We start from the raw sequence: 21,456 nt of genomic DNA on the forward strand, positions 1-21,456 counted from the left end.
AGGCTGAAATGGATCATTCACTCAGCACTTTTAACTAAAGATGGTTGAAAATATTTCAGAAGTGCTGGGCCATCCCATTACTGAGAATAAGAGTACTTTTCAAGGCTCTTCTAGTTATTGATTAAATTTCCAACAATTAATGCTGAACGGGGCAGGACAGCAGAGCTGATGACTGCTATTTTGGTTGTGAGATTGCTTGACTCTAGCACATTTAGTGTAAGATTACCAAAAAGGTAGCTTCTAAGTCCAGGAAACTCTCTTAAGAAAAGCTTGCATCTGTACAGTGCCTTTCACTTCCTCAGGACATCACAAAGTTCATTACAACTAACTAAATACATTTTGTATTACAGAAGTAGAGAAATGCCAACTTATACACCAGAATGAAACAAGTGACCAGTTAAATTTCTCTTGGTGTATGTTGAGAAATATAGTCCAGGGCACTCCAATAATGCCAAGAGATCATTTTCATCCACTTAAGAGAGCGGATGGGATATCATTTTAATGTTTCATCTAAACATTTGCACCCCATACAATGATAGTATCATAAAAGTATTTAATTGGTTGTAAAGTGCTTTGAGACATCTAATTGTTGTGAATAGCACTATATAAGTGCAAGTCTTTCTGACTTTTGGGTTTATCCCTATCTGACTTTTGTCTGTCTGGAGTTTTGGAAAAGGCTGTTCTTGGTATTTCAGAGGTGGATAAATCCTAAATCAGAACCAAGACCCTTTGGTATCAACAACTGGAGTAAATACATGTTAATGGGAACTTGGACTTGAATATTATGCCCACCATCTAGCAGAAACATCCTTGAAGGGGTGCCCTTGTGCACTGTTACTTGGAAGTCACCCACTGCTGAATGGGTATTGGGTTGTCTCTGTACAGTGAAGTTGTGCTGTGGTTCATCTGACTATCATTTATCTGTGGTTAAACAATGTTGCTGCAGAATTTCAGGAAAGAACAATGCCTGTTTTGTGAACATTTCCCATGTCTGAATTATGTAAAGGAACCCATAGTACAGTTTCTGATATTGTTCATCTAAAATTTAATTGTGTGTGGAGGGAGCAGCCCAATCTGTTTTCCTAACAGGGTTGAAGTACAGGTGGTGATAATGAGTGGTAGCAATTTGAAGCAATTCTGAGAAACACGAGAGGCAAATAGTGCATCATTAAAAATCCATTGCATTAACTTTTTATTCCCTGTAATTTATAAGGTAATTCTGTGATCTTTTAAGTATGAGACTTCCTGCTGCAGTTTGTCATCACATGTCAGGTATTTTTGATGTATCCTTTGACTCTTGGTGAACATCGCCAGTGGAGATCTGAAAACACACCTTTTTTATAATACTAACAACTTGCATTTTATAGTGCCTTTAACATCACAAACATCCCAAGGTGCTTCACAAAAGAGTTATTAATCAAAATTGGACCCTGAGCCAAAGGAGATAATTGACTGAAAGAGGGAGTTTTTATGGACCATCTTAAAGGAGATGAAAATATTCAAGAGCCCACCTCTACTGCTCTCCAAGGAACAAAGTCCCAAAGGCTCATGACCATCAGAGAGTAAAAAAATCTCTTCATCACCGTTTTAAATGGGTGACTGCTGATTTTTGAATTGTGTTCCCCTCGTTCTAGTCTCTCCCATAAGAATAATTATCCTTTCTGCATCAGCCATGTCAAGTTCCCTCTGGATCTTGTATGTCTCAATAAGGTCACATCATTCTTATACACTGCATCGAAAAGAAACTGAGACCTGTCTGATTTTGCCTCATAAGATAACTCTTACCCATCTCATATATCAGTTGAGTGAGCCCTCTCTGATGTGTATACAGCCTTTCTTAAAGACCAAAATGTTTAGTAAGGGAATTCCAGAGCGGAGGGCCCAACAGTGATTGTTAGCAGTTGCTCACTGAGTCTTAGCTACGGTCTAAAACTATAAAATAATTTCCAAGCTGCAACAATCCAACTCTGATTGTTCTTATCCTGTGTTTACCCGACACATCTTTGTTGCCTTGAAGGCCAGGTCCCTGAGCAGCACAATATTACCTTTACATTCCAGCCTTCAGCATTCTTGTCCTTGTTAACAGCATGACATACTTTCAACACCGTACTTATCAATTGTGTCTCATTTCTGTAGTGGTTCTTCTCCTGATCTGGAATTATGGAAGATGATGAAAACCGGGATCCACAGCAGAACGAGTGCTCAGGGGATGAATCCGAATCGGATCAATGCACTGAATCTTACAGGGAGCGAGGTACCAGAAACAATCTCTTTCTTTATTTCCTCCAATTTCCTGCCCTCCTGAAGGTGCTAATTCCAGAAACATCAGTATCACTCTGGTACCTTACCCAAATGGGAATTCTACCTGTCTGAGTTAAGATGGTTATTACTGGTTGACTAATAGATGGAGAGATAGTGGTAAGGAGAGGGGGCTGATGTTGAGAGCAGGTCAAGTCCATCCAGTTCTTTAGGTCTGTCTGCTATTCAATTTGATTATGGTTGATTTGTACATTTTGGTTTATTTTCAGGGACTAGCCCTGCTAACCAGGTACCTGTTGAGGTTATGTTCACTGGAACCATCTGAGGTGCTTTGGGGCAAATTAGTTGCCACCAATTCTCCTTCTTGACATTAGTTTTAGTTACTTATAGCGAATGGCAAGGGTGTCATAGAATATCTCGAGGAGATGTTTGGTCTTGAAAGCTGAAATAGGTTTACTACATAGTACTGAATGGCTAGTTACATCTGAGTTACATGAGAGGTTTTTGTAAGACCTCAAGCTATACTTAAGAGTAAGTAAACTTTGCAGTTTGCTACATACACTTAGCACGGACCTAGAACTGACTTAGAATTTGTTCTTCTCTGAACAATCCTTGAGATTTTGGTGGAGCTTATCTCATGACATCAGTTAACCCTTTCAGGTGCTAACTGCAATATACAGCAACCTTGATCCCTCACCTTTCCAAACTGTTAGAGTTTTGTTAGGTATAGATACTATCTCCTATAGAAGAGCCCTATTGGACTTGAGACATTAATTCTGTTTCTCTCTCCACAGTTGACCTTAGATCTACTGAGCTTCTCCGTAGCGCTTTGGTTTTTGTTAAAAATTTATCAGTCTCAGTTTACCAATTCCAACTGCTGTCCTCAATGCCCTGAAAGCTTAGCAATATTTGGGCAGAGGGAGCATACTATGACTGATAGGGCACTGGAAAGTACTGAAGGTCCAGGGGACCTTGTTCTGAATATCCATAGATCCCTGAAAGTAGCCGAACATGTAGATGCAGTAGTTGGGAAAGTATACGGAACACTTGCCTTTATGAGCCAAAATTATGATGAAGGGCTTATGCCCAAAACGTCGATTCTCCTGCTGCTCGGATGCTGCTTGACCTGCTGTGCTTTCCCAGCAACGCACACTCAACTTTATTAGTCAAAGCATAGAGTACAAGAGCAAGGAGGTTACACTGAAACTGTATCAAATGCTGGTTAGGCTACAAATAGATTGCTACATGCAGTTCCGGTCACCACAGTATCGCAAGGATATGATTGCAATAAAAATGTTGAGGAGAGATGTACCAGAACACTACCGTGGAGGATCTGAGCTATGAGGAAGGATTGGATCAGCTGAGGTTTTTTTCTTGTTGTAGTGAAGGTTGAGAGGTGTACAACATTATGATGGACATAAGAGAAGATAGGAAAGCAGTTTTTTTTTATCAGTTGATGTGTTGACAGCCAGGAGGCATAGGTTTAAGGCACAAGGTAGGAGGCTAAGAGAAGAATTGGGGAGATTTTCTTTCACCTAGAAGATGGTGAGAGTCTGGAAATCACTTCCTGAAAGGATGGTTGAATCAGAAACTCTCATAACCTGCTAACAGTATTCTGATTTTCACTTGCATTAGAATAGTTTCAATGGATGTAAACATCTATGAGTTCTATATTTTCATTACCCTTTGTTTGAAAAGGTGTTTTGTAACCCAAGGAACATAGGCCTGTGTTTTTGGTTTTAAAAGAAACAGAAATGTTGTTTGTTTTTCACATTGGGCGGACCGGTGGGGATATAATTGCGAGTGGATATGCAGTGATGGTTCAGAACCACATGGTGTCAGTGTTTGGTCACAAGGCCATCCAGATGTTCCTTAGTGGGTTCATTCTGGTGTTACTGTTGCCTGGGTTCTCTGGTAAGCTAGGTATCATTTAGGGCTGGTTTCACATTTAGCCCAGATCAGTGGGATGGAGTGGAGTTTCCTTCACTCATTGGCTACATGCTTATGCAAATAAGTCAAGTGATCGAGTTTTAGTTGGCATTCATCCATAGCAGAACTTATCACCTAAGTTGACACTCGCCTATACCCAGCCTAACCAATAGCAGCCACCTGTTTTCTTTGGGTCCACCATTGATCCTTCTTGGCTTCCCTGACCCATCTGCCTCCCCTTTGGTTTTGCTTTCATGATGCTCTTGTTTTTTTTAAACTACTTCTTATGAGAAACCATCAAGAATCCAGAGAGTCCAAATCCATCCCAGACTTGAATGTTAAAGATCTGACAAAATGCTATCGGCCTGAAAAGCTGAATCATTTTGTTCCTCTCTCTCTTTCATGATGCTACCTGACCTGCTGACCATTTTCAGCATTTTCACCTCCTCTTTCAGATTTCTAGTATTCACCCTATTTTGTTTTTCTTTTCTTAAATGCCAGAGAGAGTACTTTTTAACATCATGTGGATGGTATTGAGCTTGCCTGAAAGATGATTCCTGTCTCAACTCTCCACACTCCTTGATTCCTTGGTCTCTTTTATTGAGAATTTCTAATTGACCTTCTCAGAGATGTTACTACACATCTTTAGAGGAGGTGAGGCTTGAACCCAGGCTTCCTGGTTCAGAGGTAGGGTCTCGACCATACTCCTCCAGAGCCCTTTTTTGTTCTGTTTTATTGCTCTGTACTTCCTTTAGCTTTCTAGTTTATCAATGGTACTATGTTGTTGTTCTGAACTTTGTTTCTAAATTCCAAAAGCCCTTGCCCCAATATTCAATCAAAACCTGCCACCCAGTCTATCTCAGAACCCAAGGAAAGCTCACGTATGTCAGTCTTTGATTCATTCTCTTATTATAGATTTTATTTAACAATCCACAGAGCGCAGCTGACTAGTAGTTCCTGATTTGTCTGATTACTTTTGCTCTTTCCAACATCACTGCCATCTTATCTTATAAGTTTCAATCCTTCAGCTTGATTCCTTAACCAAAAAGCTAGAAATAGCAACTCCACTGGGTGGAATCACAATTACATGTGTTTATATACAAGCTTAAACATAATAAAGCATTCCAAGCTACAGGACAGGTAGACCGTTAAGAGATGTGGATATCTGTCACGTTACACACTAAAATGTTGTCATAGTCCAGAGAACCATAGGGCTGCTCGCTCATTAGACCGAAACAAATAGTGAATTTAACCTGAGGGTCACTCTGCCTCAAGCGAGGTTGAGAAAGTGAGACCTAGATTGTGACCTCCGCTGTTGCCATGACTCTGCATAATAAACTAGCCATCCAACCAACTGAGCTAACTGCCCTCCAAAGTATTGGACGTTCCTCTGATGATGGTGTAAAGTCCTGAGAGCTCTGCACTGCATTTAACCATGCTAGCAGTGACCTGGGAATGCTGGAAGTGCTCAGTTCTCCAGCACTAACATCCTTTGCTTTGCTGAGATCACTCGATGACTTCTTCGAAACTTTGATTAGCCCAGAGGCGCTCCTGCTGTGTAATCCCATTTGAACTGTGATTACTTTCATCCTGCTCGTTGTTGCAATCTACTGCAAGGTGGAGAGGACGAGCAGAAGCCTGCTCACAGGCGTCTGTTACTGCCATTTGTGCGACAGTGCTGAGACCTGCAGAAACTGGTCTACAGGCAAAATTCAATTCTTACTGCTCCCTGCTGTAACACATGAACCATACGTAGTTCATGCAGAGATGTATTAACAGACCCTAGGGTACTGCACCTTGCAACAGTCCCCACTGCATTGACTTTCAATGAAAATTCACACTCTGAAAACAAGAGCCAGTATTACAAGGATGCTTATACTTCAAGAACAGGGTTACCCTGGTAAATTATTACTTGATCATGATAAAGATTATAATATTAAAAGTGCTGTCATTGTTTGTTCGTCAGTATAAAAGTGAGAGGTAGCATAGAGATCTTTAAGATGATGAGGATAGACTTATGGATATACAGATATTTGAATTAGGAACGTGAGTATTCAGTCCCTTAAACCTGTTCTGCCGTTTGATGGAATCGTGGCCTGTTTGGTTGTGGCCTCTGTTTTGTCTCCTGTCATTCCTTCAATACTTCACCAGTCAAGAATCTGTCGAACCTGGCCTTAGCAGCACTCGATGGCACAGCTTCCACTGTTCTCTGAGGAAGAGAATTAACAGATCAGTGATCTGCTGACAGCAAAACAATTCTCATCTCCAACATTAACCAGAGACGACTTACATGAAAACCATGTCCCCTTATTTCAGTTTGTCCCACAACAGGAAACATGCATTCAGTGTCAATCCTGTCAACTTGGGAGCAGATTTTTCTCTTTGTGGGGAAAGGTCAGTCACCAAGAAATCCTGTGCTGAATTAAGGGGAGGCTTCTGTCCTAGAGTGGGGTAAGAATGTTGTACTCACTAACACAGGGAGTATTGAGCCAAATAGTATATCTGTGGTCAAAACGTTGCTGGATAAATGCGAGAGAAAGGGATAGAAGGGAGAAAAGAAAGCAAAGAACTGCAAATGCTGGAAATCAGAAACTGCTGGGAAAACTCAGCAGGTCTGACAGGATCTGTGGAGAGAGAAACAGAGTTAACGTTTTGAGTCTAGTGACCCTTCTTCAGAATGTTAGCTGTACTTTCTTTCCATAGGTGCTGCTGGGTTCTCTCAGAAGTTTCTGTTTTTGTTAAAGGAATAGAAGGATATGTTGATAGGATGCGATGGTTAAAGGTGCTTTGGACAAGTTGGGCCAAATAACTTGGGCGGAAGTGAGGACTGCAGATATTGGAGATCAGAGTCAAGCTTGGCATGGTGCTGGAAAAGCACTGCAGGTCAGGCAGCATCGAGGAGCAGGAAAATCGATATTTTGGGCAAAAGTCCTTCAAGGGCGAAATGTCGATTTTCCTGCTCCTCGGATGCTGCCTGACCTGCTGTGCTTTTCCAGCAACACACTAATCTGGGCCAAGTAACCTATCTTTGTGTTGTGCACACTGTAATAATCTCTTTACTCATAATTCTTACATTCCTTAATTCTGTCATTCCTTAATCTCCTCACATCAAAACCAACTACGTAATCTCTTATACATTTTTTTAATAGAAATAAAACAGAAAATGCTGAAATGTTCACTAACATAGGTCTGATGATGTCACACACCTGAGATGTTCATGCTGCTTTCCTCCACAGAGATTTCCAAACCTGCAGAGGATTTCAGGCCTTTCTGCATCCTCAGTATTTCTTTCATTTCTAGCCTTATTCTTCTTTAAAAACATTGCCTGAACTATAGGAGCAGGAGGAGGCCTTTAGCCCCTTGAGTGTCCTCCACCCTACAGTAAGACCTTGAGTGATCAATGATCGAACACCAGGTGCCCGTCTCTGCCCTATATCACTCATGCCATTGAAAATCTGGCAATTGCGGATTTAAAGTTAGCAATTGACCCACTATCAGCTTGTGCTTGTGGAAGGGTGTTTTCAAGTTGTACCGGCATTTATGGTGTAGAAGCATTGCTTGTTCTGCTCCTGATTAGGCTATGTTTCCTAATCCGGTATTCCCCAACCAACAGAAATAGTTTATCTCTATCTATCTTATTAGTCCAGCGGAAATAGTTTCTCTCTAACTACCCTATCAGTTTCCCTTAATAGCTTAAAACTTTGATCAAATCTGGCCTTAATCTTCTAAATTCCAATTTGTGTTAATCTCTCTTTGCCATTTCGTAGATGGAGTTCAGCTTTCATTCTGATAAATCAACGCTGCATTCCCTCCAGGGTTGATATTTCTTCTGAAAATGTTTGTCGGAGTCGCATTGTACTTTTTTCTTAACTATATTCCTCAGCTTACAGCAATGCCTCCTTCAATTTCTTCCAAATCAAATTTATAAAACAGGCTCTCGTTATGAGGAGTCCACGTTTGCTGGATGTTGTTTTAAGTAGTGGCTTTGGTTCTGTGTGTTGCAGGTGCTGAACAGGTACGGCTGATCCTACAGCCACTGAGGAGGAGCCCACTCGATAAATGGACTGAGTGCAACACTTCGACACAGGCCAACTGCACCCAGCCATGTGTGCAGCAAGTTAAGGTAACGTTTAACGTTGTAATGCTGTGCGGACATCTCCAAGAATTCCTGCTGTTCTCAGGGAGCTGCAGATCTGATATTCAAATATTGAAATTGGAGACAGTGAGGACTGCAGATGCTGGAGGCCAGATGTGAGGCTGGAAAAACACAACAGGTCAGACAGCATCCAAGGAGCAGGAAAGCCACCGTTTTTTTTTAGATTCAATTATCTACAATGTGGAAACAGGCCCTTCGGCCCAACTAATCCACACCGACCCTCCGAAGAGTAACCCACCCAGGACCATTTCCCTCTGAATGATGCACCTAACACTATGGGCAATTTAGAATGGCCAATTCACCTAACCTGCACATCTTTGGACTGTGGGAGGAAAGTGGAGCACCCGGAGGAAATCCACAGACACTGGGAGAATGTGCAAACTCCACACAGAGAGTTGCCCAAGGCTGGAATCGAACCTGGTGCTGTGAGGCAGCAGTGCTAACCACTGAGCCACTGTGCTGCCCCTAACATTGACTTTCCTGCTGCTCAGATACTTTCTGACCTGCTGTACCTCCAGCTCCAAATCTGTTGACTGTGATTGAAGTTGGTTGGCCAATCTCAATCAGAAGGTTAGAGAGTTAGACTGGACCTCCTTTAGCACTACTTGAAAGACAAGTACTGGGGATGTACAACTTGGTTTCCATGCCGCTGTCGAAACCTCAAATAATATTCATAAAACAGCCTTTTAGGCCCTTACCTGTTGCTGATCAAAGGATCTGCTTCGCCTTTCACTTCTCAAATCACTTCGCGTTTTCTACAACAGTTTTTGAAGTTAGATGCTGTTAGGATGTTGGGATGATAGCTAATTTGCAAGCAGCAAGATCCAACGTTAAATAAGACAGTGAGGAAATAATCTGGTCTGGTGTTAACTGAGGGATCAACATGGTAAGATGACCTGTTCTTCAAAATAATACCAGAGGGTCTTCTATGTCTACTTGATAGAGTCGACGGGGGTCTCAGTTTAACGTCTCATCTGAATGACAGTAACTCTGACCTTGCAGCACTCCCTCCACATTTCAGATCTGCCACCCTAGAGCTCTCCAGAGAGGGATTGAACTCATACTCTTCTGACTTTGGGGTGGAATGCAATTCAGTGAGCCGTAGCGACACTGACCTCACACTGTAGCTAACATATCATTAGTCACAGTAACTCGTATATCAACTATTATTTCTGAAGTGTTTCACAGTGATGTAGAGTTGATTGAAGACAAGAGTGCTCCCATTCAGTACAGAGTGCAGAATGCTGGGTTACGGATGACTGTGAGTGAGCTGACCGTCACATCAGCCTGTGTCAAAGAGAAACCGTGATTTATTTTCCAGAACACGCTGCAGCACTTAAGAGATTTGAATGCAGCCACTCGACAACCAAATGACTGCGGAAAAACATGTCAACGAGGTATGTGTGACCCTTCATAAAGTGCATCCGAGCTTGAATGCAGTTAAAACTCTCCTACGATCAGGTCCGGAGATGATGATTATCTGAATTATTAGAGGTAGCACGTTCAAGAGTCAAATCAGAAAATGCTTCTTCAATCAAAAAGGCTGGTGGAAAACTGGACACCTCCTGTATGTACAGTCATTGGTGATGGGGTAATTCAAATTGTCAAGAGTTCAGGTCAATAGGTTTTTGTTATGCAAAGGTACAAATGATAATGGAGTTGATGTCCATGTTCCAGGGGCTGAAAGGGGCTGTATATCTGTAAAGATACCTGTCAAGTGTGTGCTTGATGTTGCCTAATGAGCTGTGGGGATCAGCAACCTTTGAAGCTTAATCTAGTGGGAGAAGTGTGCAGTTGCCAACAGAGCTGCCTTGTAACAACCATGTCCTATGGCAGGAATAACAAAGGTAATTAATTAGTGATTGAGGTAGATATTGGCACCTGTGTCTTGGAGAAGAAACCTGTAATTTTGATTTTTTATCTGCATATGTGTTAACCTTATTTATCATCTCAAGTTGGACCTGCTGCCTTTTTCATATTTGTGGGATGAGTGCTGTTAGCAAGACTAGCACTTAATAACCATCCCTAATTGCTCTACATTACCAGTGTCTGGTTTGTGCACACGGCACTATTGTGTCTGTTTGAGAGATGCAAACCCACATTTGTATGGCTGAGAGCACTCCAGTAAACATTGTGTGAAGATGTCCTATCCCAACCATTATCCTTCACTACAGTCTAGATAACAGCACAGTGGTAGTGCTGCAGGGCTACATGTTGACTTATTTAAGGTCCATTGCGTCTGTGTATGTATAGAAGCACTGTAAATACACATGCAGTCCCATTGCATCACACAGACCTGCAATATACACCAGCAGTGTGTTCTGGGGCTGTGACAGAATCTGAGATCCCAGTGATGTTGTAAGCGTAAATGTGAATCTTTATTAAGCTAAGTGGAGGCTGTCTCTGAGATAGCCCTTCTACGTTTCTATGGTGATCTGAAAGGGCAGTGCAAACTGATCAAGCAGTCAAAGGAGAATTGAGTTTCTACTTGAATATGAACAATTTACAGGATTATAATGAGAGAGCAGCAGGTAGTTTTGCCAAAGAGCCAGCACAGCTGAAGTGGGCTGAATGCCCTCATTACACACTGTATGATTTTATTTGTGGTTCCTATTGCCCCCAGATTCCAGGAAGCAGAAACAGATTAGAAGGAGGAAGACATGCACACCAGCAGGTTCAAATGCCATCACTAGGAACTCACCGGAGATTGCAGTGGCTGGTCTTCACAATACAACCAGCAATGGGAACCCGGTAAGACATTGGAGCTGCCTTTTCGCTGTTAATTTGCCCTCACATCCTAGAAACGTAAGAGTTGCTGGACACTTTAAAAAATGCACAGTCCTGCATTCTCCTTTTCAAATACTCTCCTAGGTACATGATATTATGATAACGCAATCACTGATTAATCTCAGTGATCATTCTCTGTCAATGACTTTACAACAGACATGAGGTGAGGACAACCTTCAGTGCAAGAGTTTTTTTGTGAATGCAAACTCCAAACTTGTTTTTCCTTCCAAACTCCAATGCCTGTACGTTATGTGTCAAATTATGTATAGGACAGTCAGTATATCAGCCTCTGTCAAATAGAAACCGAAACAGGTGTTACTTCTGGAAAAAATCTGTACAATTTTGAAACAAACACAGAAAATGCTGGAGAACCTCAACAGTTCTGGCATCATGTGTGTAGAGGGAAGCAGTTAACATTTCCAGTCAGATATGATTCTCATTCAGATTACCAGCATCTGTATGATTTTACTTTTGTATTTAACACTGTCTGCTTCCACCATCATTGAGACTGTGCTAGAGATTGACTTTCTGCACTCTTTACTGTTCTTTTTCCTATGAAGGAGAAGGAAGTGGTATCTGTTTTACTGTCCCACCTCACCAGTGCACTGCAACATATCGGATCCACGTATGGAGCCACTTTCCGAACACGGCTGAATCCAGAACCTGAGCCTGTTGCAGATCTGGGAGCTTCTTATTTGTAAGAATCACCTTTCTTCTCCTTTTATTGCTGAGTTAAATGCTACTGTCTCTCTTCCCTAATGCGTACACTTGTTAAGCTATAGAAGAAACAAAGAACTTGCATTTCTTTAGTGCCTTTTGCAACGTAAGAGCGAGAGTAGCCCATTCAGCCTTTTGAGTCTAATCCATCACGTTCCAAATTGCTTTACAATCATCATAGTTTGTCTTGAGTCAGTTGCTGTTGTCTTTTTAGGCACAAAGTTACCAGTTTGCACACAGCAAGCACTCACAAACAAGAATGCGATGATTATCAGGCCATCTCCATTTCCTTTTCATATTATTGGTTATAGAGTCATAGTCATACAGCACAGAAACAGACCCTTTGGTCCAACCAGTCCATGCCAGTTACAGTCCGAAACTAAACTAGTCCCACTGCCTGTACTTGGCCCTTATCCCTCCAAACATTTCTTCTTCATGTACATATCCAAATGTCTTTAACACATTGTAACTGTTCCCATGTCCTCTGGAAATTCATTCCACACACGAACCACTCTGTGTTTTAAAAAAAAAGTTCCCCCCCCCTTTAGCTTCTTTTAAATTGTCTCTCCTCTCATCTTAAAAATATGCCCCCAAGTCTAGAAATTCCCCACCCTAGGGAAAAGATACCTACCATTCAACTTATCTACATCTGTCATGATTTTATAAATCTTTATAAGGTCACCTGTCAACCTCCTACACTTCAGTGAAAACGTCCAAGCCTATCCAGCCTCTCCTTATAACACAAACCCTCCACTCCTGGCAACATCCTGGTAAACCTTCTGAACCGTATCCAGTTTAATAATATCCTTCCTATAACAGGGTGACCAGAACTGGATACAGTACCCCAGAAGAGGCCTCAGCATGGGGAAAGATCAGTACTGGCAGTCATGCCTTCAGCTCCCTGGTGATCATGGGCCCTTTTATTCCACCTGGGAGATCTGTTCAGTGTCACATTCAAAGAGAAAGGTCTCACAAGTGCAGTAAATCCTCCTTTTTGGACTGGGGGCTTATACATTGATTTTGTCCTGCAATCCCTTGCGTGGGGAGTTGAACCCTCAGACCCTCTGACTCAAAAGTGAGAGTGCTACCCAGTGAAGCCAGAACTGCAATGCCTCATATTATACAAAGTTAAAAATCACACAACACCAAGTTATAGTCCAACAGGTTTAATTGGAGGCACTAGCTTTCAGGTGATGAAGAGCAGCACTCCGAAAGTGAGTGCTTCAAATTAAACCTGTTGGACTATAACCTGGTGTTGTGTGATTTTTAACTTTGTACACCCCGGTCCAACACCGGCATCTCCAAATCGTATTTATACAGTACCTATAACCCAGTTAATCTAGTGTTTCAAAGCAGCTATATAAAGAGATTTTCAGTTGTGTGGAGGATGCAGGTTTCAGAAAGATGTGCTTCAAACCTAGGCATCTGAAGGCGCTACTGTCAAAGATGCAAAAGGCCAGACTTGGAGGAGTGCAGTTATAAAGCTGTAGGAAGGATTACGGAAATAGTGAGGGGAAGAATCGATAGAGGATAGGAACAAATAAACTGCCTGCACTTCAACACAGTGACTGACTGTCTCACCTCAAATTCTTCAGATTAGCTGTTGCAGGAAATGGAAAAAGTGCCATTGATGTGTGACTGATACGTGTAAGCAGATTAAAGGATTTGATCAGGTACATAGAATCTGCATCCTCTGGGAGAGTCCAGAACAAGCGTGCATAATCTCAGAACAAGAGCCAAGTAGTTCAGGAGCAATGTCAGGAAGCATACATTCACAAAATGGGGGTGGAAATCTGGAACTCTCTGCCTTCTCCTCCCTAAAAGAAAACCTATCGTTGAAAGCGAATTGTAAATTTCAGAACTGGGTTTGCTAGATTTTTGTTCTGCAAAATTTTGGGTTTTCTGGAATCAAGGTTAGAAGCGATTAAGGTGCAGCTCAATGGCAACATAATGAGATGGCAGCGTGCTCTATCTCTGGAACCTTTTCTAGCCCCATGATCTTTTAATTGCACTCCTCACATTCAGGCCTCCTAAAATCCTCGCATTTGATCATTTCACTGGCAGCCATGCCTTCAGTTGTTTCAGTCGTTTTCCTCCTTTAAAATGTTTATACAAATTCCCTCTTTCATTGGACCTGTCTCTCTGAATAGCTGCTGCAAAGCAGCTTGGCATGTTTTGCAAGGTTAAAGTGCTATACAAATGTGCGTCACTGTCATGGGTTAAATGCTTGCATTCTGTTTCAGTGTAATTGCCCAGTTCCATGTTGGATGTTTGCTGAGTATATGCCATCATTAGAAAAATGACACCTGAAATTTTTTAGCTGGCAACACAATGCAAGCTGAGGACCTCCTGGACTGTGGGTAAATTTGATTGGTTAAGTTGGTGGTCTTTGTTTCCATGAGGTTGAGCTTAGCTCCATTAGGAGTTCTTTAATCTCTGCATTGGTTTGGCTCCTAGTAGCAGGTTGGAGCCGGAAAGCGCGGAGGCCACAAGTGACCTGCAAGAAGACGGCATCTCCAGTCTTGGGATCCGCGTTGTGCATCACCCAGGGTTTACGCTCAAGAAGGATCGAGCCTGGAGATACAAAAAGTCAGGTGGGGAAAGGTCTTTCTTGTTTCCTTTCCACTGTCTCTCCAACAGAAGCAACTCATGATGAGTGACACCTGTCATTGGGTTGCATCACTCTGGGTTGATGTACTGTGATATCTTTCAGGTAGATCTACAAGGTGTGTGACACCACTCGTGTGCCAGACTCAAGGTATGAATGATCCTGTTAAGCATTGAATTATTTGTTGTCCTTAAATTATATTTGGGGCGGGTGGGGATGATGTACAGAATTAAATGGAATGTACATCATAGAAACAAGCCATTTGGCCCAACCAGTCCATGCTAGCACTTATGCTGTATGCCAGACTGCTGTAACCTACTTCATTTCAGCCTCGTTTATCCTTCTGTTCCTATTGTGTTTGTCTAGCTTCCCCTTGGAGCCATTCACACTTCTCGTCTCAACCATACACTCTGGTTCTCGGCATCATTGCTTCCCCACTCACTGCACATGGTGTAATCTGGTAATTTGACATTTACATGCTGAAGATGACCCTATGCAAATAAATAAGTCCCACAGTGCTGTTATTGCATATAAAAAGCTACTTTCCATACCATAAGCTTTACATGGGCTATATTTAGTTAAGTTTCATGGAAATTGCATAAAAAGGCATACATTTTAATATTACTCCTTCTGTATAAAAAAGGGCAAAGGTTCTCTGATGTTAAACCATTCGGTTCAAGAAATACCTCATTTCAATTCTTAGTCTCCACTGAAATGGCTGTCTTCAGCCAAAGTATGCATTCAGACGGTTTCATTTGACTTCCAAGTCCCTGGGCTAGATATTTTGCCATCTAATAGTTCCAGTAGTAAATGACGTGTTTGGTACCTTCTGGTGAGGATAGAATTAAACATTCTCCGTGCTCAAACAGGCCACCACTCGCTACCTGAGTTCTTACACACTGTCTAACATCTTGGTTAACTGTAACCATACAGACCAGCAGAAATCACCCTCTACAAGAAAGAAAGAGGGGAGGGCATTGCAATTAATTAAAAATGTGACTTCTGATGAGTCAGTTGCAACTTACTGATGTATGTTTTTGCGTTTCTCCTTGCAGTGTCGGCTGGCCTACCATCTTCATCACAGAGAGTACCGTTTCACAGCATCTTGGGAGAAACTTTACCTTACCAAGATTGCGTATGCAGTGGTGGACTGTCCGGCATGAGAGACAATGCAAACCCATCTGTGGAGTCCCATGGCGTTAAAAAGACAAACAATGGATTGCATTTATTGGATCGATATATGTTGTCACCAGCATCCTTGGAACTTCTGAGACAAGGTTTGCTGAAGAACACAGGCAGCCTAGAGGAATCTGAAACTTTGGGGATCTCTAGAATGAGAAACACAGAACTAAGGACAGAGACAAGTAGTCAGCCAGTGACTAAAGACTTCAGAACCCCAGTTTTCTCCCCAGATAAGGATTTGGGAATGAAGAGAAAACTGGATCTATTGGACGTGGAGCTCAACTGCCTATCTCAGAGAGGCAGTGGGCTCGGTGGAATTGCAAATCCTAGCACAGATCAAAAATCATCGGATTCTCCTTTAAAAAGGCTAGTGGGTGATACCCAGAGCTCTCAGCTCTCTGAAGGAGCCAACTGGGGCCTGGTTCTTGGGAACGGCAGTGGTATCTCAAATGGTCAACAAAGACCATTGAATGGAGGTGGGTGCTCCAACTCAGGGAACCAACCAAGTTCATCCAGTGTCTCTCAAACATGTCCGGAAAAGGCTGAATCCAGCTCTGTATCTTGCCAGCAGAACATTACAAACCGGATTCCTTGTTCTGATAGTCGATTGGGGCCTGATACCTATGACCCATTCAGTCCAACTGATGAGGAGAATGTCAATGGAGAGTTTATGGGTGGTGACTTCTCCCCAAAAGACAGGATTGAATTGGATGACGGTGAGGAGGAAGCTGAAGAGGAGGAAGAGGATGAGGAGAAATATGACCCTTTTGATCCCACAGGGTCCATTGCAAGTTCTAATAATTTAAGTCCATTAGGAGATGATTCAGAAGGTGAGCTGAAGATTGTTAGTGATGCAGGACTAACTGAAGAGGAGGATTGTGAGAGTCCTGAATACGAAGAAGACCAGTCACCGGAATCGACAACATGTGCTCTGTCAGACGTGGAACTGCAGATTGACTGCGGCAACGTGGTCAAATCCGGTCTGGAACCTGACCTCTACAGCTCCCCCGAGTACAGAGATTTAGAATCGGAGCTCCAGACGGGATTTTCAGAAGGGTTAAGCTGTGCGATCAAAAATGAATTTGAAAGTGACTCCAAACTGCAGATCAATGTTCAGCTGGACTCAGTCTCACAACAAGAGACTGAATCGATTGACTCAGAAAATGATATTCAGTCTCAAAATGAGCTGGCTAGAGAGGGGACCAGCGATGCAATGTTTGAAGATGAGGAGCCATTGTTATCACCAGTTGGCATTGATTATAGCTTAATGCAGAGTCCTGATCCCAGTTTACAAATGGAGAATGAAACCGTGAAGCTTTCATTGAAATCGGTGCAGAAAGAAGTCTTAGTCTGCTCCTTGCAGGAGGGAGACCTTTGGAAAAGTGAACACACAAAAGAGCTGGGTCTTGAAGCAAAGGGCAATTCTGGCCCCCTGGAACCAGCGAAACAAGAAACAGATGAAGGTTCGCTCAGTGCCCCCAGGTATCAGAAGAATTCTGAAAGGACCATCTCTGAGCCAGTGGAATCGCTGGAATCCCAGAGCCGGTTAAAAGCAAAGTCGAGCTCAAGTAGCTGTGTCACGTCCAAATCTGCATCGAGGCAGCGGGCAAGAACTGAAGTGGTTCGAAAGGACAAATCCGACTCCAAAGTGCATTCAAAGGCAGAGCACAAGAGCAAGTCTGCCTCTGCCTCCAGGTACCACCACAAATCCCACCGTACTGTGGAAAGAAAAGATAATCTGGTCTTCACGGTGAACGTTTCCAAGTGGCCGGAGGATGCGCGTAAATACGAAGACTCTGAAATCGAAGAGGGCGAGATTGTGCAGCAAGATGAAGAGAACTTCAGTCCTGCTAGAACCTTTCGCAGTCGCGGGCGTATCTTTGAGCGCCTGAGGGGAGTTGAAGGAGACGATTTCATCTCTCTGCACGCCGATTCCGACGAAGGGGCACTGCAGATAGATCTGGGCGAGAGCTCAGCAGATGGAGGGCGCAAGAAAGTGGACCAGAGAAGAAAAGTGACCAACCAGCAGAGGGAGAAGTATGTGAAAGAGTCCAGGTCACCGGCAGAGTCCAAGACCCAGTCTGGGTCGCATTCCGAATCCAGCTCCCGCAGCCGGAAAAAGCGCAAGAGAGAGCACAAAAAGGCCCGGTCGAAAGATCGCAAACGATCCAGGTCCCAGTCACGGGAACGTAAAAGGTCCTCGTCTAGAAGTAGGTTGCGAATCCATCGCAAAAAGTCCAGATCCAGATCCAGATCCTGGGAACGAAGGAGGTCAAATTCCAGATCACGTCATAAGGTATCTCGGTCCCGGACCCGTTCTCGAGAGCATCGTAGATCCAGATCGTGGTCACCCTCCAACAGCACTAGCATTTCTGCGCTCGGGCCTCTGAGGGCTTCAGCCGAAAGGTGGAAAAACCGCGTGCCCCAGTCGAAGGAGAGTGGGTCATTCCATCGTTCCCGGTCAAGCAGCAAGTCCAGGAAGGAGAGGAGGAAGAAGGAGAAACACCGGGAGCTGGAAACAGTAAAACGCCGAAGGCATTCAAGGTCCAGGTCCACGGAGCGGTCACAGAGGGAGAAGAGAGCACTCAGCCCTTCTCCCAGAAGATCGAAAGAGAGGAACGAGAAGGAGAAGGACAGAAGTAGAGAGAGAAACCCCCCAAGTGAAAAGAAGCATGAGAAGACTGTAAAGGGAAGGCGGGACAGCAGAATAGTGGTCCCCCCCTCAATTCAAGACCTAAACGATGATGACATCTTAATTAAAGCTCGCTCAATTACCAGGACCATTACTGTGAATCCAGGTGAGGAAGACCAAGATGATCCCATGGAGGTGGCAGCTCTGTCTCCAACCCGGGAAGCCATGTACGACTCTGACGAGTTGGGCTTTGAGAACAGTTTCTCTGACGTCGAAGCTGGGGACCACGCGCAGGAGAGTAGGGTTCCTGGAAAGGGGCAAGGGAGCAAGAACGAGAGGCGGAGCAGTCACGAGAAAAGCCACAGAGCCGGAGACCCCGGGGCAAAGCTTCTCAAAGTCAAAGACCGAAAGCGAGCTCATGCAGACGAGAAGTCGGGCAAAGAGAAGCGAAGGAAAAAGCTAGCGGACGGGCAGAAGGGGGCAGCCGGGTCAGAGAACTTGAAGGCAGAGAAAAAAGGGAAAGAGCACTTGATTGGCAGCCAGTCCGGGAAAAAGATTAAGTCTGTGCCCAAGGAAAGCAAACAGGTGCCCAGGAAAGTGAAGCTCCAATCCAAGGTAGCAGTCCTAATCCGAGATGGGGTGAGCTGTGCTGCTTCAATGAAGGAAGACCGTGGCAAAGGCGGAGGCTTGATTGGCGTGAAGTTCAGCCGTGATAGGGAGAGCAGATCGCCGTTTATGAAAACCGAGGAGCAGATCCATGACTCCAAGCCCGGCAGGCACCGAGCCGTCAGTTCGGAGAGCAAAGGCATCGCCTTGCGGGCGCCAAAGGGAAAGGCCGTGGCCAAGCCCCGCTCCGCGCCCAAGAAAACGAAAGCAGCCGGCGCCAAGATGAAGGGATCCGGGAAAAAGAAGAAGGAAGCCAAGCCGAAAACGGCCCTGAAGAAGGCAGCGACTGACAGTGGCAGCAGCAGCAGCAGCAGCAAAGAGTCCAGTCCCTTCAGGATCAAGGAAGAGCTGTCGTGGTCTTCGTCGGAGAAATCCGACGACAAAGTCAACCTCCCGAGCCCGTCGAAGGAAACGGTAGAGCAGGGGCTGTCCCCCCTCTCTCAGATCTCAGAGTGTGCCCCCCAGCCCGTGGAGGCTGCCTTCACGCCAAAGGAGCCAACTGTCCACCAGCAGCCCCCTCCCCCACCCCCTCCACAGCAACAGAAGGACTATCACGAGCACAGCGACACTTCAAAGGTCAATGGAGACAAGCCGAGAGCACTGAGCAAACCGTTGTCGTGGGACCTGCAAACAGGCGGAGGAATGTTAGCACGTAAGTGACGTCTCTGTGTAGCGTTGGCGAGGAGGCCCTAATGAAGCCTGGCTCTGGCCACATGCCACACAAAACTGAGCTGAATGATCCTGTGTTTCAGACCGATGTGCACACCTTTCTGAGTTGCACTGTATATTTTATCCTCAAAGTGAAACCAGTGTTAGAAAAGGGACTGTTACTAAGATCAGTATACTTTGTATTCCTCTCACTGACCTCACCTCAAGGTGTTATTTCAGGCAGGCATGAGGTTGACACTGCCAGAGGTGGTGTCTGATGTCTCCATTGAGTGATTGCTTTAGGGGAAGATCTCCCTGTCAGATTTCTTTGGGCTTGTCTCGCTCAATTCCGATCCTCTGCTTGTGTGTGCCTGGGTTGGGGAAGGCAGGACTGATGTTCCTGCAGCGAATGGGCAGTATGGTCAGTCCTGTAACTCCTGCCTCTGCTCCCTCACAACTTAGCTGAATACTGCTGTTGTTTTTTTAGATTAGATTACTTACAGTGTGGAAACAGGCCCTTCGGCCCAACAAGTCCACACCGACCCGCCGAAGCGCTACCCACCCATACCCCTACATTTACCCCTTACCTAACACCACGGGCAATTTAGCATGGCCAATTCACCTGACTTGCACATCTTTGGGACTGTGGGAGGAAACCGGAGCACCCGGAGGAAACCCACGCAGACACGGGGAGAACGTGCAAACTCCACACAGTCAGTCGCCTGATGCGGGAATTGAACCCGGGTCTCAGGCGCTGTGAGGCAGCAGTCTAACCACTGTGCCACCGTGCCGCCCCTGTGTGCAGGCATTGCCGGGACTTTGAGCAATGTATGATATTTTCCCAAGAACTCCTTGGCAGAATCACTAAGCCCAGCCCCTCGTTTCCTATTGCACGCGAGTTATCATCTCATGCAGTCAGGAGCATTTGAAAACTTGAATTAAAAGGACTCAAACCTGTAGGCACATTGGCAAAAGTCATAAATATGAATGTGGGAGGCAGCTATCCCAGCCGAGGCCAATACTTCCAGAGTGTACATCAGTAAGCTGAGCGATTCCATCCATACCTGGTTAGGTAGAGCACCAAGTTCAAGCAATGGTCGGTTAGTTCCTCGGAGACCTTTGGAGTGGTTTGTTGTCTATAGGTTCTATCACAGTTAATAATTTTATTTTCCCAAGATCAGCTCATTCTGCAAATTGCCAATAACATGGCATTTGTAGTTTTTTTTGATGCCCACGTTTGTGTTTGCAGATCACTTGGCATCATCCGTGAGAAACTAAACACTCCCTTTAAAAAGGTCTTCCCTTTCTACTGTTAGATTCAATGGCTATGGAAGAGAAATGGTTAGGACTGTCAACATACTGACACACACATCTCTTCCTTTGATATGAATTCAAGATTGAGGTCAGGCAGGAAACAAATTCATGTAAGTTAACCTGTTTGGGCATTATCCGTGTCTGAGGGGGTACTTGTATCTGGGCCCTCTGGGTGAAAGTGAGGACTGCAGATCAGAGTCAAATTAGGGTGGTGCTGGAAAAGCACAGCAGGTCAGGCAGCATTGAGGAGCAAGAAAATCGATGTTTCAGGCAGGAGCCCTTCATCAAGGATCCCTGATGAAGGGCTTTTGCCCGAAACGCCGATTTTCCTGCTCCTCGGATGCTGCCTGACCTGCTGTGCTTTTCCAGCCCTACTCTAATCTGGACTCTGGGCCCTCTGATCCAAAGACCCACATCATCATTGTACCCCAAGACCCATGTATGTATGTTGGAATTAGGCCCATTATGTCGGTGTTGGCTTTTTGGTAGAACCATCAAGATTGTGCAACTTCATATGCCCTTTGCTCTGCAATCTCTTCTCCCTTAAAGTATTTAACC

The 21,456-nt window shown here is 44.2% G+C and overlaps 1 protein-coding gene across 3 annotated transcripts in view; it reads left to right on the forward strand.

The window, feature by feature from the left end:
- scaf1 (SR-related CTD-associated factor 1) overlaps nt 1-21,456 on the forward strand; it is a 43,524-nt gene that overhangs the window by 11,946 nt on the left and 10,122 nt on the right. For 2 of the 3 annotated variants that reach the window (XM_060849594.1, XM_060849595.1), the window contains exons 2-8: nt 2,137-2,254; nt 8,193-8,311; nt 9,666-9,741; nt 10,968-11,095; nt 11,692-11,828; nt 14,306-14,442; nt 15,512-19,588. In XM_060849594.1, the coding sequence (XP_060705577.1) occupies nt 2,161-2,254; nt 8,193-8,311; nt 9,666-9,741; nt 10,968-11,095; nt 11,692-11,828; nt 14,306-14,442; nt 15,512-19,588 (4,768 nt within the window). In that variant the 5' untranslated portion in view covers nt 2,137-2,160. The remainder of the gene's footprint in view (nt 1-2,136; nt 2,255-8,192; nt 8,312-9,665; nt 9,742-10,967; nt 11,096-11,691; nt 11,829-14,305; nt 14,443-15,511; nt 19,589-21,456) is intronic. The other variant, XM_060849597.1, reaches the window with a different exon arrangement.

The sequence above is a fragment of the Hemiscyllium ocellatum genome, chromosome 33 (genome assembly GCF_020745735.1).
Source record: "Hemiscyllium ocellatum isolate sHemOce1 chromosome 33, sHemOce1.pat.X.cur, whole genome shotgun sequence".
NCBI lineage: Eukaryota > Metazoa > Chordata > Chondrichthyes > Orectolobiformes > Hemiscylliidae > Hemiscyllium > Hemiscyllium ocellatum.